We start from the raw sequence: 16,034 nt of genomic DNA, 5'->3' as shown, positions 1-16,034 counted from the left end.
GGCATCACTACAACACTCTTTATCATAAATGCACAAACAGTGAGAAGGAACGAAAGCATGAGAAAGACTATTGAAGAGAATTCCTATTCAAAGCTTCCTTGTGACAAGTGTTTTTGGCCAAGCGAGTGTTTCTGGAAATACCAGCTCTGATCTTGCCAAACTGATACTCTGTTTAGTGAATCAACATAGACAGTCTGAACGATTGCCAAAGTAGAATACTTATCATTTCTTCTCCTCAAAATTGACAGAAGACAAACGGAAATTAATCTTAAAGGGATAGTTCACCCAAAAATGAAAATTCTGTCATCATTTACTCACCCTCATGTTGTTTCAAACCTGCATGAGTTTCTTTCTTCTGCCGAATGTTGGTAATGAAACAGTTGACGGTAGCCATTGACTTCCATAGTAGGAAAAAAATGATTTATGCCTCTGAACTTATGATTTCTCTCAACATGGGGACAGAAGAGCTGTCAGTCAATACATGGGGAAACATTTTACTTTAAAAAGTAATGTGATTATGCAACTTGCGCTACTTGTTATCCGTTAAAACATTTATAATTTTACACGATTTCTTTTAGCATTCATCAAAGAATCTTGAAAAAAATGATCATGGTTTCCACACAAATATTAGGCAGAAGTTCAGAACAATAAAAGAAATTATAAAAAATGTTTCTTGAGCAGCAAATCATCATATTAAAATGATTTCTGAAGGATCATGTGACACTGAAGACTGGAGTAATGATGCTGAAAATTCAGCTTCGATCACAGGAATAAACAATATATCACACTAGCAAACAGTTATATTAAATTTTAATAATTTGTCACAATGCTACTGTTTTTACTGTATTTTTGATCATATAAATGCATGCCTTGGTGCACAGAAGAGCGTAAATGTCCAATAAAACAGCACATAATATTAGTTTGACCTCATGTGGTTGACAAGTACGAAAACATCCCTTCACTAACCATTGCGAGTAGCCTATACATAGGCCTAACGAGTTTCAAGCCATACTTTTTAGACAATATGTGTCATGAGAGCAGGAATGCTGCAAATCTAGGCGTGTCATTAAAACATTTCCAATTGAGTAAAACTGTATTATCTCCATAGCAGAATACACATTCCACGTGGAGAACTTCTTTTCACGTTTTGTTTTTACATTGTTGCTTGATGGCGTATTTTTGCATTTAACATAGCTAACATGACCCTCCTGTCAATCATTACACACAGTCCTGGCCAAACTCTTTGTTTCCTTTCGTCTGACACGCACAAACTAATGACAGTCCACGTGTTTTTACGAGTCACTGATTGAAATATCTACAAACAGTCAATGTACATCTATGTTTTTGCCTGTGACAAACATGAGAGGAAATATGGAAAAGAAAGTTGGCCATCACGCCTTTGCTGCCCTCACATGGCAACACTTGGTTTGTACAAGATTTTTTGCGTGTTTATTTATTATGATCAAATAGTTCCAAAATAGAACAACGTTCTTACATTAGTAGAGGACATAATATTCTGTTAAAAATTAATTTTAGTGTGAATATCATTTCTTAAATTATCAAGCAATGCATTTTATTTACAGTAACAAAAGTAAATCTCCAAGAAGATTTTCTGATTTTCTGTTACATTATACTATGATTTTTGAAGTCAAAGCAACAAAAATGCAGGTGATTTGGATTAAGGCCTTTTTATTTTTTTATTTTTTTTACTTCTATTAGGCCTACACTGATTTTTTTTTTCTTTTTTCTATGGTATAGTTCCATTTGTTCTCTCCCCTCAGTTTTATTATTATGGTTGCATTGTGACCATTTGTCAGTTTACACTTTTGTTTTTAATTCTGTTTAATCTTGTAAATTACTTTTAATTTATTTAGTAAAATTATTGGTGTCAACTGTCAAGGTATGTTTGTATATAAAGGTGCGATGTAACTTTTGTCCCTCTAGTGGTGCAAAAACAAAACTGCATGAATGTTGCTTCGGTTCTGCGTGACTGTGCGGATGAATATGATTATCATACTGCTCATAAAACATTCAGTAGGCTTAAGAGATACAACCAGCTTAGATTTAGAAAGGATCTCAAGCTGACTAACTAAAGACGTTACTGTAGCTTTAACCATTAATAGACACAGTACTTCTTTGAAAATAAATTCCAGCACAGAGCTACAACAACCATAACTAGAATGTACATTTCCTGAAGAAAATGTGACGGGTGCTTGCAGTGGCAAAACTCACCACTCGGTTGCTAGGGTGTTCAGCACGATTGCATACCAGCCAACAAACATGTCTGTATGATATTGTGGGTCTGAAATATGGCTTCTACATTTTGTAATATGGTTGCTAGGTAGCTCTAAACGGTTGCTAGGGTGTTCTGGGTGGTTGGTATGGTGTTGCTAGGTGGTTGCTAGGGTATCCTGACTGGTTGCTAGGGCGTTGCTAGGCAGTTGCTAAGGTGTTCTGGGTGGTTGCTATGGTGTTGCTATGCGGTTGTTAGGGTGTTCTGGGTGGTTGCTATGGTATTGCTAGATTGTTGCTATGGTGTTGCTAGGCGGTTTCTAAAGTATTCTGGGTGGTTGCTAGGGTGTTCTGGGTGGTTGATTTATGATTTTTTTTCTTTTTTTTCCACAATTTTACATACAAACTGAAAAGCAATTTGCCAATAACAATAATACATTGTGAAAAAAGGACTCCCTCTGAAGCTACAAGCTTATAAAACAGGGATCCTAGACACCACCACCCGACATACAGCATGACCTAACACAACGCTGTGTTAACACACGCCAAAAGTAAGATCCCATCTATCAGTCACAGTCCATAGAACCTTCAATAACAATTTCAATACAATGATAAAGTATATATATACTCGTAACCTCCCTCTAATCCATATACAAGGAGAAATCCCTATTTGCATGCCCAAAACAAAAATCCCGTCTCTCAATCATGGTTCATAAATCCTTCAATTCAGCAAATACAGTGCAATACAATCATTTCAATATAATCATAAACGATACATAGCTACACATCACCTCCCTCATATACAGATAAAAAAGTTTCGACCTTATGAATGTCAAACCTCGAAACCATCGGACGCATAACTCCCCAGTAGACAGTGCTTTAAATTTCTTTTAAATATAGAAAATGTAGTAGATTGTTTTATGTTGTTTTCCAACTCATTCCATATTTGTGGTCCTCTAAAACCTATGCTAAAACGAGTACAATTTAATTTCCTGTATTTTCCTTTTAGAAGCAATTTATTCCTTGTGTTTTGTTGGTGAAAGGATGAATATAATGGAATGAGTTCACATAAGTGAGTATTTAACCTGATACATAACACATGAATTTTGATAAAGATTATATTCAGGAAGCTTAAGGAGACCATATCTGTGGAAGAGAGGATTTGTAGGAGAAATTTGCTTGGACCAAGAAATCGCTCTTATAGCTTTTTTTTTTAATATAAGTAATTTTTCAGTATAGGTAGGGTATGTATTATTCCAGATAATATTACAGTAGCACAAATGAGGCTCAACCAGTGATCTATATAATGGTAACAATGCTTCTAGTGGAAGCACATAATAATGGATAATTTTTTTGTCAACTCATCAATATGCTTCCTAAAATTCATAGATTTGTCAATGTAGATTCCCAGGAATTTAGTGTAATCAACTTTATTGATTGATCTGCCATCTATGGTTATATTTATATTACGGTCATTGCATATATGTCTATTTGTACAGAAGACAATATAGCAGGTTTTGGTAATATTCAAGGATAATTTGTTACATTTAAACCAAGAATTGACTTTAGATAGTTGTTCATTTAAATGCTTTTCAAGCTGATCCATGTGTTTATGTGAAACAAACAAACTTGTATCATCAGCAAAAAGTATTTTATGAATGTCGCTTGAACAAAATCATTAATATACACAAGAAACAAAAGAGGGCCCAAAATTGATCCCTGAGGGACCCCAAAGTCTATATTTTTGACCCATTTATGTTCACATATTGTTGTCTACCGTAAACATAGTCCTTGAACCAATGAAGTGCTATGCCCCTGACACCATAATGACATAACTTTCCAAGTAAAATTTTATGATCGATTGTTTCAAAAGCCTTTGAGAGATCAAGAAATACTCCGATACTAAATTCTCCTCTATCAAAAGCATCATTAATTTTTTCAACCAGATCTAAAATGGCCATATATGTACTACTGTGTTTCCGAAAGCCATATCGTGAAGGTACCAAAATATTGTGTTTTTCCAGATATTCCATCAATCTTGAACAAACCACTCTTTCAAGAACTTTAGACAAGGTTGGTAAGATCGATATAGGTCGGTAATTTTGAACATCATTTTTATCCCCAGACTTATATATTGGTATTATTTTTGCCACTTTAGTCAGTTTTGGTACAATACCATACTGTAGAGATTTATTTATTATATAGGCAAGTGGCTCAGCTATCACATCTACTATGGCTTTGAGAATCTTACTGCAGATTCCGTCAGCACCGGCTGTATAGGAACATTTCATTTTATTTATGATGTTGGTTACTTCCATTTTACAGGTAGGTTTAAAAAAGCATGAGCTGGGATAACTATTTTTAAGAAAGAAACTATCATTTTCAGCCCCTGATGGATTTATTTGTTGAGACAAATTTTTACCAATATGCAAAGAAACTATTGAACTTATCTGGAAGCTCAACGCTCTTTGTCATATTATTTACTTTGGTTTGCACTGCGGTATCTGGGGTAACTGACGACTTCGTATTCCGGCCTAGTATCTCATTTAACACATTCCATGATTTTTTTTTGATCCCCAGAAGCTTTTTTAAATCGGTCAGTGTAATAGTTTTGTTTCGTATTAAACTAGTTAATTTATTTTTATATATTTTGTATGTGGCTTCATTTATGCTATTTGGGGTTTTCTGATATTGGTTGTAAAGTTTATTTTTCTTTTGAATAGACTTCAGAATTCCTTTTGTAATCCTTTTTTTTTTTTTTTTACCATTTTGTTTTATTGTCCGTTCTGGGATAGTTTCATTAATTGATTGAGTTATTTCATGGATTAAGTTGTTATATGCCTTATTGGGATCAGTAGTGCTATAAAATTCATTCCAGTTTTTAGTAAGGAGATGTTGAGGTAGGTTTGTAAGGGTTTTGTTATTAAGAATTTTTATTTTTCTCCTTATACATGGATCAGCTGCTCTTTGGATCCATTTTGTAAAAAAATATAATTGGGTAATGATCTGAGATATCGGAATATACAACACCTGATTTGCTCCCCGTACTCAGTACATTTGTTATTATATTGTCAATAACTGACTTGCTTTTCTCTGTAACCCGTGTATATTTATCGATAGTTGGGTAAAAACATGAGGAATAGAGGGTATTTAGAAAATCAGCTCCTATTTTGTCTCCTTTTGATATATCGATATTAAAATCACCCATGATGATACTCTTCTTTTTCATCTGATTTATGTCAAGTAAAAGATTTTCAAAGCGATCTTTAAAGGTTTCATAATCAGAGTCAGGTGGTCGGTATATTACTCCAATGATGAAACTTGTCCCATTTGCTGTTTTTAATTCAAGGAATAATGAATCAGAGCAATCATCATCTATAGTCATCTCGTTTAGCTCCTTGACTAAGTAATTTGATCGTACATATAGACACACCCCTCCTCCAATTTTGTGAAGTCTATTTTTGAAATATAATGAGTAGCCCTCTAAATGTTTGTTCATTCATCCAAGTTTCACTACAAGCTATAATATCAAAACTATTGCCTGTGCTTGCAAGTAATGAAACCAGCTCATCATGGTGTTTTTTGAGACTTCTAATATTTAGATGCATTAAACAGAGAATGAAAAATCATCCTTCTGTTTTAAATCTTCAGGGCTATAGTAGTCACAGGCTATATTTATAGAGGTACGATGTAACGTTCAAATTTCTCGAAGTCATCACTGTCAATTATTCCCATAATTTTATTAACATTTTATTTAGATTTTTGGTATGCATTCTATATATGGGACCCTGGATCCTACTGTTATTAATAATTAAAGCACCCAGTGAGTTTAAATAATAATAAAAAATAAACATAATATTAGACAAACCATAAACAATTATAAAGTTTGTTTTGTGATCATTGTTTTGTGAAACAAAAACCTCCTTTTAAAACCTCCTCCTAATCTGCTGAGACCACCATAACCTTCAAGAAATACCTTTTACACTTTTACTTGACTAAACCATAGCCATAATCATAGGCAATTGTTATAAACATGCTTAAAAACTTCTGTGCTACTGAATCGGGCAGACAGCTCAGTTTCTCACCAAAGGCTGAGATTATTTGAGACGAATAAATCCAGAACGAGACGAGAACATTTACTGCATTACGGAAAGTTTTTTTAAAGCAATGTTACAAATGCAAATGTGTAAGTTTAGTGAAACATGCCAGTTTACTGACAGGTTATTAAGACATTGCATATTTAAAGATTCATATTTGCGTCAGAGTTTGGGTGGGGGGGGTTATTAAGAGTGAATTGCGTCCTCCAAAATTGTTGATTATTTGCATACGTTGTCTGCATTGTTTTAGCTCCCCATTTACTAAAGCACTTTTACAAATCGAAACTGTGCCACAGCTGTCATAAAATGCAATATTCATGACACAATTATCCATGTTGTGTGCACTATTATGACGCTCCTCTGATTTTTGATTTGATTAATTTTTTTATTTTCACATTTTACATACAAACTGAAAAGTGCTGCTATGGTGTTGCTAGGCAGTTGCTAGGGTATTATGGGTGGTTGCTAGGGTGTTGCTAGGTGGTTGCTATGGTGCTCTGGGCGTTTGCTTGGCAGTTGCTAAGGTATCATGGGTGGTTGCTATGGTGTTGCTAGGTAGTTGCTATGGTATTCTGGGTGGTTGCTATGGTGTTGCTAGGCGGTTTCTAAGGTATTCTGGGTGGTTGCTAGGATGTTCTGGGTGGTTGCTATAGTGTTGCAAGGCGGTTGCTAAGGTGTTCTGGGTAGTTTCTAGGCAGTTGCTAAGGTATTCTGGGTGGTTGCTAGGGTGTTACTAGGTGGTTGCTATGGTGGTCTGATCGTTTGCTTGGCGGTTGCTAAGGTATCATGGGTGGTTGCTAGGGCGTTGCTAGGCGGTTGCTAGGGTGTTCTGAGTGGTTGCTATAGTGTTGCTAGGCAGTTGCAAATTCCAGCACAGCGCTATAATAACCATAATGAAACGACCATTCACACTAGATAATGCTTTACAATGAACTATATCAGAGAGCTACATGGCAATTTATCTGTTCAATAAAATAACTCACCTGTTGTTGAGTAATAAAAACATTTCAAATCCCTCAGTTCTCGCCATCTCTGAAAAACCAAGCTGATGTTGAATCTTGTTTTACGAGCTCTGTCGCGTTCTCTTTTTTCACATTCTCGAGCTGACACAAGTTAAGTTATTTTAAGACTTAATTTAAATTTTAGGCTATAGCAACTTTACATGTTACGTTCTGTGAATACATTTACTGCTTTCCGGTGAATTCAACAAAACAAAAAACATTCGTGACATACGTGCCTTCAGCTTTTGTAAGTAAGAACGTCTCACAGCAATGTAAAGCATAGGACATACAATTTCAATAAAAGGCCTTATAGGAGTGATATTGTGATGGCTCACAATAGAGATAGCCTCAGCTTTTTAGAGTTAAATAGACTCTGGAAACCAGTGTTATAAAGTGCACAGTTGCCATGGTGATGTATATTTCATTCTCAGCAGAGAACATTTAGTCTCAAGCACTTCAAGGTAAGCATTGTAAAAGAAAGGCAAAGCACATTCACCAATTCAGTCCATTCAGTGTGGCCTTGACAGAAGTTGAGCTGAGATGTAGGTGTTCACGCTGAATAAGGTGAGGATTTGTCCTCTGTTAATAATGCCTTGCCAAATTCGTACAGATGTGCAGACATGCTCTCATATAGCCAGAATGTTCTTGATATTTCTTGAAAATTATGATATTCATATTTTTGGACCATGTTTTGCATTATTACTCTATTTTTGTGAAGATAACTGACTATGCTTGTGTAAAAGAAGTGCACTTAATTGTATTGAATGTGCACTTTTAGTGTACTTCAAATCTTAAAGTGTGTGTGTGTTTTTTTTTAACTGCACTTGCAGATAAATTAGTATTGATGAAATGAAAGGCCACTTTCATGACTATGTTTCTTAACACACTTAAGTACACTTTTAAAAAGAGCACTTTTGATGTCAACCTAAAAGATTTCCTTTAAAGTGCACTTATTTTGATGAACTTATTTGATGTGGCTAACCAACTAAAGCATGTGTAAAGTACTTTATTATAATAATAACTGTATGTGTGTTATTTTATATAAATTTTTTATATTTAAATATATGACATACAAGTTTCAGTAGAAATGACATTAAAGTATATTTTAGTTTTTACCATAAATGTTTGTCCGCACATTCAGCAGTGCACTTTAACCACATATTTCAAAGACAGTAATGAAGCAATTATGAAATTACATAAAGAAATTACTTAAGTGGGTCAAAAAGCACTCTAAAATTCAACTAATTGCCTTTAATATGAATCTTCATTTAACTGTAAATAGCATGCAATTAAGTCCGAAAATATTACATATTCCTTCAAAGTATGTCATTTCCATTATAAGTACTCTTCAGAAGTTTGCTCGAGTTTCAGCTGCAAGAGAGAACCGTGGTCGTGATCATATCTATATAGATTATTGTTATCATTGTCGTGATGCTTCGATCAGTTTCATCGCGCTATTAATGTCAGCTGTTATTCTATTTCTATTAAAAGAGAGCCATCAACATCATTACGCAGACAGGGATTAATGGAATGTGAAATCATTCATATAGATGCAATTCCCGAGGGACCCGTCTCATCTAGACACACAAAAAAACAGATGCGGGTAAACCTGCACCTCTTTGACCAAATGTTTCCGTGCGCCCACACACAAATAACACAAGCTTTTCATCTAAAAATCATCCGGTAATTGAAAAATAAAGCTTGTGTTCAATATTCGTAGCTTTTTTCCGGAAAGTCAGTCATTAGCAACCCCACAATTATCCAGACGACTGAGGGAAATAAACTAAAATGTTTCCACCTACATGCTATCACGCAGCTATACATCACATCAAAACTGAAGCCAAAGACATCGTTATACAACATTTGGTTCAGGTCTGTGTGTTTGATTGGTTGAGCAGTGTTATAAGAGTGATTATATTTAGCATAACAGTACTGGGACTTTAAACTGTCTGCTTATCTGTTCATGACATTCCAGACCAGAGTCTGTGAGCTTTTAGACTGTGTTTCTCTCTGACATGCAAAGCTTGGTTTCTCTGGAACTATCGATACTTCTTTGATTGGCAGAGAGGAACTAAACTGCCATTTTTTTCAATGAAGTATAAACTACCAGTCAAAAGTTTGGGAGCTACTTTTATTCAGGGAGAAAGTGTTGGGGAAAGTTACTTTTTTTTTTTAAATATAATGTATTACAACATTGTGTTACTCCCTAAAAAAGAAACTACTTGCGTTAGTTACTTTTTATTGAAAGTAATGTGTTACATTACTTTTGCATTACTTTTTTCTCACCTGAGCTGGGCTGGCTTGTGTGTTTTTTAATAACAAAAAAAAAAAAAAAAAAAAGTTACATTTCTTGCATTTCTTTATTTGAAGAAGTAACTCAGATATTTTGTTGTACATTTAAAAGTAATATGTAACTTTACTAGTTACTTGAAAAAAGTAATCTGATTACATGTTACTTGCAATGGATTACCCCAACACAGCATGTTACAAAAGATTTCAATTCCCAGTAAATGCTGCACTTTCTATTCATCAGATAGTCCTGAAAAACATGTTTTCAGTTATACAAAAATATAAAGCAGCACACCTGCTTTTCAGCATTGATAATAATATTAATAATAGTTTCTTGAGCATCAAATCATCATATTAGAATGATTTTTGAAGGATTATGTGATACTGAAGACTGGAGTAATGATGCTGAAAATTCAGCTTTGATCACAGGAATAAATTACATTTTAAAATATATTAAAATAGAAAACAGTTATTTTAAATTGTAATTGTTTCAGATGTTACTGTTTTTACTGTATTTCGATCAAATAAATGCAAGCTTAGTGAGCAGAAGACTCTTTTAGTTCATATAAATGCAGTCGTGGGCATATGAAACGTCTTTCAAAAACATACAAAAAATCGACCCAAATTTTTTAATGGTTATTTTTTAATTATAAAGACAATATCTAAAAATCATGTTGCTAACTTTTTACAAATGCGTATTTATGGCAAGCCTTAAGCTTTTCGGGCATTTTTTCAGTCAAACTTAAGCTGGAAAACGTTTGACTTCTTCAGTCTTCTTGTTTTAAGTAGTACTGAAAATCTGTAGCTCTGCATAAGAATGGCCCAGATCCAAGTAACACTGCGGTGGTTAATACCTTAAATAGGCAGCAGCATTGTTCAGATTCACCAGAAGAAACCAAATCTATAAGCGTTGAATGACGCACCGCACACGACACCACCCATCCACCCTCAGCATATAAAAAGCACTGCGGGAAGCGCGTACTCTACAACTCACTGCACCGAGAGCACAGAACTAGTCTTTCTGGATGATACCAGCAAGGAGCATGGAGGTGAACACAACTGATAAAGCTCTTCTTTCAGTTGATGGCACCGCGACGCTCTCCTGTTGCAGCTATCATTCCGAAGGCACCGCAACAGTTGAAAAGCATTTGAAGTGCGCAACGCACTGGAGACATCCAGGAGTGGTGCGCTCCTCCAGCACTGGAAAGAGACCATCGTCCTCTGAACGCAAACCACGGAGATCTGTGGACCCCTTCTCCGCTTCTCAGCTCCATAAAACAAAGCATATGAGATATGAGAGTAAAAACGACGATCTGGTCAGCGTGAAACCCAGTCATTACAGGCGCATAGTCGTGCTCGGCGCGCCCCGAGTGGGAAAAACGGCGGTTATACGCCGTTTCCTCGGCGATGATGGATTCGAGGAACATTATGAGCCCACGACCGAAGACTTTCACAGCAAACTGTTCCACATCCGAGGAGAGAGATACCAGCTAGATATCCTGGACGCGTCCAAAGAGAGAGACTTCCCTGCCAAGCGAAGACTGACTATTCTGACCGGTCAGTATATATAGCCTATGTACCGTTTTTTATTCGATTAACAATATCTATGATTTACTAAGTTCTAATTTCTTGTTATATCCTCAACAGGTGACATATTCCTGCTGGTGTTCAGCGTGACTGACCGAGAGTCTTTCACTGAGGTCTGCTCTTTACGCGAGGAGATTGTCACGGCCAAATCCAAGCTGACCAAGTCCAAAGAAAACAGACAGCTTCCAATCATAATCTGTGGCAATAAAACTGACTTAAACTCTTCGAGAGCTGTGCGACACTCAGATATCTCCCGGTTTCTCGGAGAGGACAGGGTCTCTTTTGAGGTGTCTGCTAAAGACCGCACCAACCTGGAGGAGATGTTCGAAGCCCTGGCGGTGCTGGGAGGGCTCCCCACAGAAACCAGACCCTCTCTCCATCGAGACATCTCCATTCACACGTATCAAGCGCTGAGCAGCAGAAAGAGAAACAAAAGAGCCGCCAATGAGCCGTGTGGGGCGGTGCAACCGCTCGCGCGCAGACCGAGTTTCAGTAGCGATCTGCGGCGCGTGATGGGGCCGAGCACCCCTAAAAGAAGTACACCCATTGAGAGGTGCCAAATACAGTAAAGAGTAACGCTATAGGGACTCTGTATTAAACCTATGAATAATAATTATTCAGCTACGTAAGAATTATTAAATTCTATAAGTCCCTGGCTGGACCAGAGGACAGATTTCAAAGTATTTGTGCAATGTCTTTAAAACCCTGCAGGAAAAGCAGGCTTTAGATGGTGTTATTGGTCTAAACTGGTCATTAGCTGGTGTAGACTGGTAGACCAACTGGAAGACCAGCAACAAACCAGCTAAACTTTAAGGTTCTTTATTGGAATCTGTGGTTCTATGTTATTTTAAGAACTGTTCTTTGGGGAACCAAAAATGGTTATTCTATGGCATTTCTGCAAAAAATGCTCTTATAAACTTTTTAAGAGTGAATATACAACCATGCAGTAAAGTGTGGTAACCAATTACCTTATAGCCATTTCTAGGCAATTTAACAAATAAAATGGGTTTTGCCGCATGAGTTAATGTATTTTCGTTGATTCAGTGCTGTTAAATCATGACTTATATGAATAAAACCATATGTTACCAATTTTTCAGTGCAGTTCATGACAAGTTTGGACCAGTTTCAAAACGCAGATACTGACGCATGTATTTCCAACTGGAAAATGTAAGGGAGAAGTATGCATGTTTTCTTTATATTGAGTGTATTATACCTCACATTTGTTTGCACGTTTCTTAGGCTAGGCTACTTAAGACAACAATGAAAGATTGTTTCATTGCGCTGTTGTTGCTTTTTTTCTTGAAAATGAATAAACCTCCATTACCTCAAATTTGTTTCCACTTTGTCATGTATAACAGACAACAATAAATGTGTCCTTAAGAAATAATGCGTCGTGTTTTCCCTCATTATTTATGCATGAGTTTGTTCAGAGTCATTGCAAACAATGCATCCGCTTAAAAGTTTCTTTTCAGCAAATCGGGTATGACAAACGAGAGAACGTAACACCACTTCATCATGAGTCATGATACTGTACATATTTATAACGTGTACCCCCCACCTCACCTCACCTCACTTTTTGCAGCAGCCTCTACGCGTCTATTTCTAGAACAAACCTCACAATAATTTTTGGATGAACAACGGGAAGAAAGTTGTGGGCGGTGAAGCCTTGCTTCTCATCGTCTGCAGTGGCTTGAGTCATCATAGGGGTAAATTCTCTCGCATTAGTAAGAAAATGCGCCCACGCATTCATATGTGTGAATCCCTGACAATACAATCACGCTTTGCATAATAGAAGTTACACAACACGATGCAGAAAGAAACTGAATCCCGTTAGATTTGGAATATTCATGAATGCAGTGATTCATATGCCTGCAAAGAAATGACAACCTGCATCAATAGTAAGACAAAGAAGCATATAGACGTTTTAGCGCATCCACGGATATTTGCATAATGATTTGTAAATGCAGAAGGCGCTCGATCAGCACCATGGACAGCGGACTGTTAGTCTGTCATTGTTTGTGTTGTAATAAATACTTTATTTGGATCACGCTATGTATCTCTTATGTTATGTGTCCCTTAAATTCTAGACATTTATATTAGGGACCGTATAACAACAGCCCTTTGATACGATAATGTCTCAACTACATTGATGAAATATATTGTAATTGGGTTTCTACATGAAATAAGTAGAATAATTCATGATTCTTCAGTGACCTTCTCTGACTGAGCATGTGGGTGGTTTGAAGAGGAGTCACTTTAAATGGCAAATATGAAGTCGAATCAAATACCACTAAAGATGATAAATCCCCCAGGATACAATCACTTCACATTTCATAGATCAGACAAGCAATCAAGTTCACTGTGTTCATCGTTTCACATTCCTGAATTATATAATATTTTAAGTGTAACAATTGCAGACAACAGCATGCATGTGTGACAGTGTTTTTAATATTTTCTCTGGCTCTTGGTTCATTAGAATACATTTTTTTCACCCTAATGGTTGTACCTCTCAAATGGACATTGAGCACACCTGTGCGGCGCAATTACTGAGGTTTAAGTGTGGTCGTGACATTTTCCCTCTACGTATATTCATGTTCTGTGGGCCGTAAAGTTCTATTGGCGTTTTATTTCCCTGGTGAGTCGCCGGGTTTATTGCTCTCCTATAGACGCGATTCATCGTTCAAGTATTATTAGGGACTTGTCAAAACGCCTACTATAGAGTAAGATTTCATCTAGGAGGTAAGAAGTTCATTGTGGGTTTTTGTAATCTGGACAATTTATGAACGTTAATTTGTGCTCGTATCACCTTTTTGTATTTTAGGTGCGGCCTGAGAGCGCTAGCTGCTGTTTCCTATGCCCGTTTTGTGCTGCTGTTTCACAGCCTTGTTCACACGGCTGACTGTTTTAGACGCCTGTGGATGCCGCTGTTTTTTAACCTCTAATCTACCGAGTGTTTTTTAGCGTGATTCTGCCCTGTGTATTTGTACGATGCAATCTGATTATGAGTGTTTGATATTTTTATGTTTTGTTTATAAATTAAACCTAGGTTTGTATTCTGGGTCATTGAGGTGAAGCAAGATTTTTAAAATATTATTATTTGTGGTTTCATTTCTTTTGAAGTTTTAGAAGTTCTTGCATGGCCAGCATACTCACCGGACATGTCACCCATTGAGCATGTTTAGGATGCTCTGGATCGGCGTATACGACAGCGTGTTCCAGGTCCTGCCCATATCCATCAACTTTGCACAGCCATTGAAGAGGAGTGGACCAACATTCCACAGGCCACAATACACAACCTTTTTTTTACAGTAAAACTACACATTTTAGAGTGGCCTTTTATTGTGGACAGCCTAAGCCACACCTGTGCAATAATCATGCTGTCTAATCAGCATCTTGATATAACACACCTGTGAGGGGGATGGATTATCTCAGCAAAGGAGAAGTGCTCACTAACACAGACTTAGACAGATTTGTGAACAATATTTGAGAGAAATGGCCTTTTGTGTACATAGAAAGTCTTAGATCTTTGAGTTCAGCTCATGAAAAATGGGGGCAAAAACAAAAGTGTTGCGTTTATAATTTTGTTCAGTGTACATAACATTTCAAATTGAAAATTGCTAACCATATGCTTCCATACTAAAATAAGTCCACGCCACAATAATAGCGATAACGGCACAGTGAAACCATATAGTTGGATTCACTTTCAGAACGTTTTTTTTTCCAGCTAATGAACGATAAAAACACTGACAGCCAATCGGAATCCATCATTTTAAGCGACAGACAACAAAACTGCAGCACACACACTTATAATTAACAGAATGATAACGTCCGTTGGTATAGAGGCAAATATAGTTATAGTTATTGTTCTTGGTGTGAACCGTCATGTAAAAATAACACATTTTCCTTCAACCTTGAATACACATCTTAATCATTATTTTTTAAAGTAAAACATGATTTACTTAAAGTCCCCCTGCAGTCAATGATTGTATCCCTTACAACTCATCTTTGATCATAAAAATTGCATATTTAAATGTTACTCCACACCCTTGTGTCTTTTAGTATACCTGGTTCTATGAATATGCAAATTAGCCCCGCCTCCACTCACACCAGCTCAGAGATCCACTCGCTCAACTTTACTGTAGTAAATGCTGCACAATGGCAAGTGGAATTACTAGTTTAATTCAGACATATATGTTTGAACCAGAAATTGATTCAGAAGAAGTGGAAGAGTGAATTATACAGGTTTGTGTACAAGTCAATGTATCAGAAAGGTAATGCGTTTTATGTATCACTCTACGTCGGACACATAATAGCAATTGAATATGTTGCTAAATTTACACAAACCATTTTCACATTCTCCATCTCAGAGTCAAAGTAGCCTTCTAAAAATCAGCATCCTTAAAAATAATGATAGGAAAAGCCCCGCCCTGAACGTTGATGGGATTGGTTATGAGTTTGTGGAGTAGAAATTAGGGGCAGTTTCAAACCGCGTTTTTGAGACTGTCTTTGGTTCACTGCTGTTTTAAGGAGAGAATACTCAGCAATGGTGTTGACTGATGAATTTGCACATGGTTTGTCTTAAAGCATATACAAAAATTAATAAAAAAACACCATATAGACACAAGCAACATTAAAAACTATTTTTTTTTCTTTAAATATTTTATGAAACGGAAGCAGCGACAGATATTTTCTTCCGAATTGAGATGTACATACGGATTATCGCCTAAGAAAAAAAAGTAGGATGGGAACTTGGTTTTATGCATTGGTGGTTGATTGGATTTTGAGATGTGGGTGGAGTTTAGGCAGAATAAATGATTGGACAAGTCCT

General features: G+C 36.4%; 1 protein-coding gene across 1 annotated transcript; it reads left to right on the top strand.

Moving 5' to 3' along the window:
• The first annotated feature begins 10,611 nt into the window (after positions 1-10,611).
• rasd2a (RASD family member 2a) lies at positions 10,612-12,566 on the top strand. The gene is made up of 2 exons (XM_084385014.1): positions 10,612-11,176; positions 11,267-12,566. The coding sequence occupies exons 1-2, from the start codon at positions 10,645-10,647 to the stop codon at positions 11,773-11,775; spliced, it is 1,041 nt and encodes a 346-aa protein (XP_084241140.1). The 5' UTR covers positions 10,612-10,644; the 3' UTR covers positions 11,776-12,566.
• Positions 12,567-16,034: the final 3,468 nt, after the last annotated feature.

Source organism: Rutilus rutilus, assembly GCF_951802725.1.
Source record: "Rutilus rutilus genome assembly, chromosome: 1".
NCBI lineage: Eukaryota > Metazoa > Chordata > Actinopteri > Cypriniformes > Leuciscidae > Rutilus > Rutilus rutilus.
This window is presented reverse-complemented; position numbering and strand designations above follow the sequence as displayed.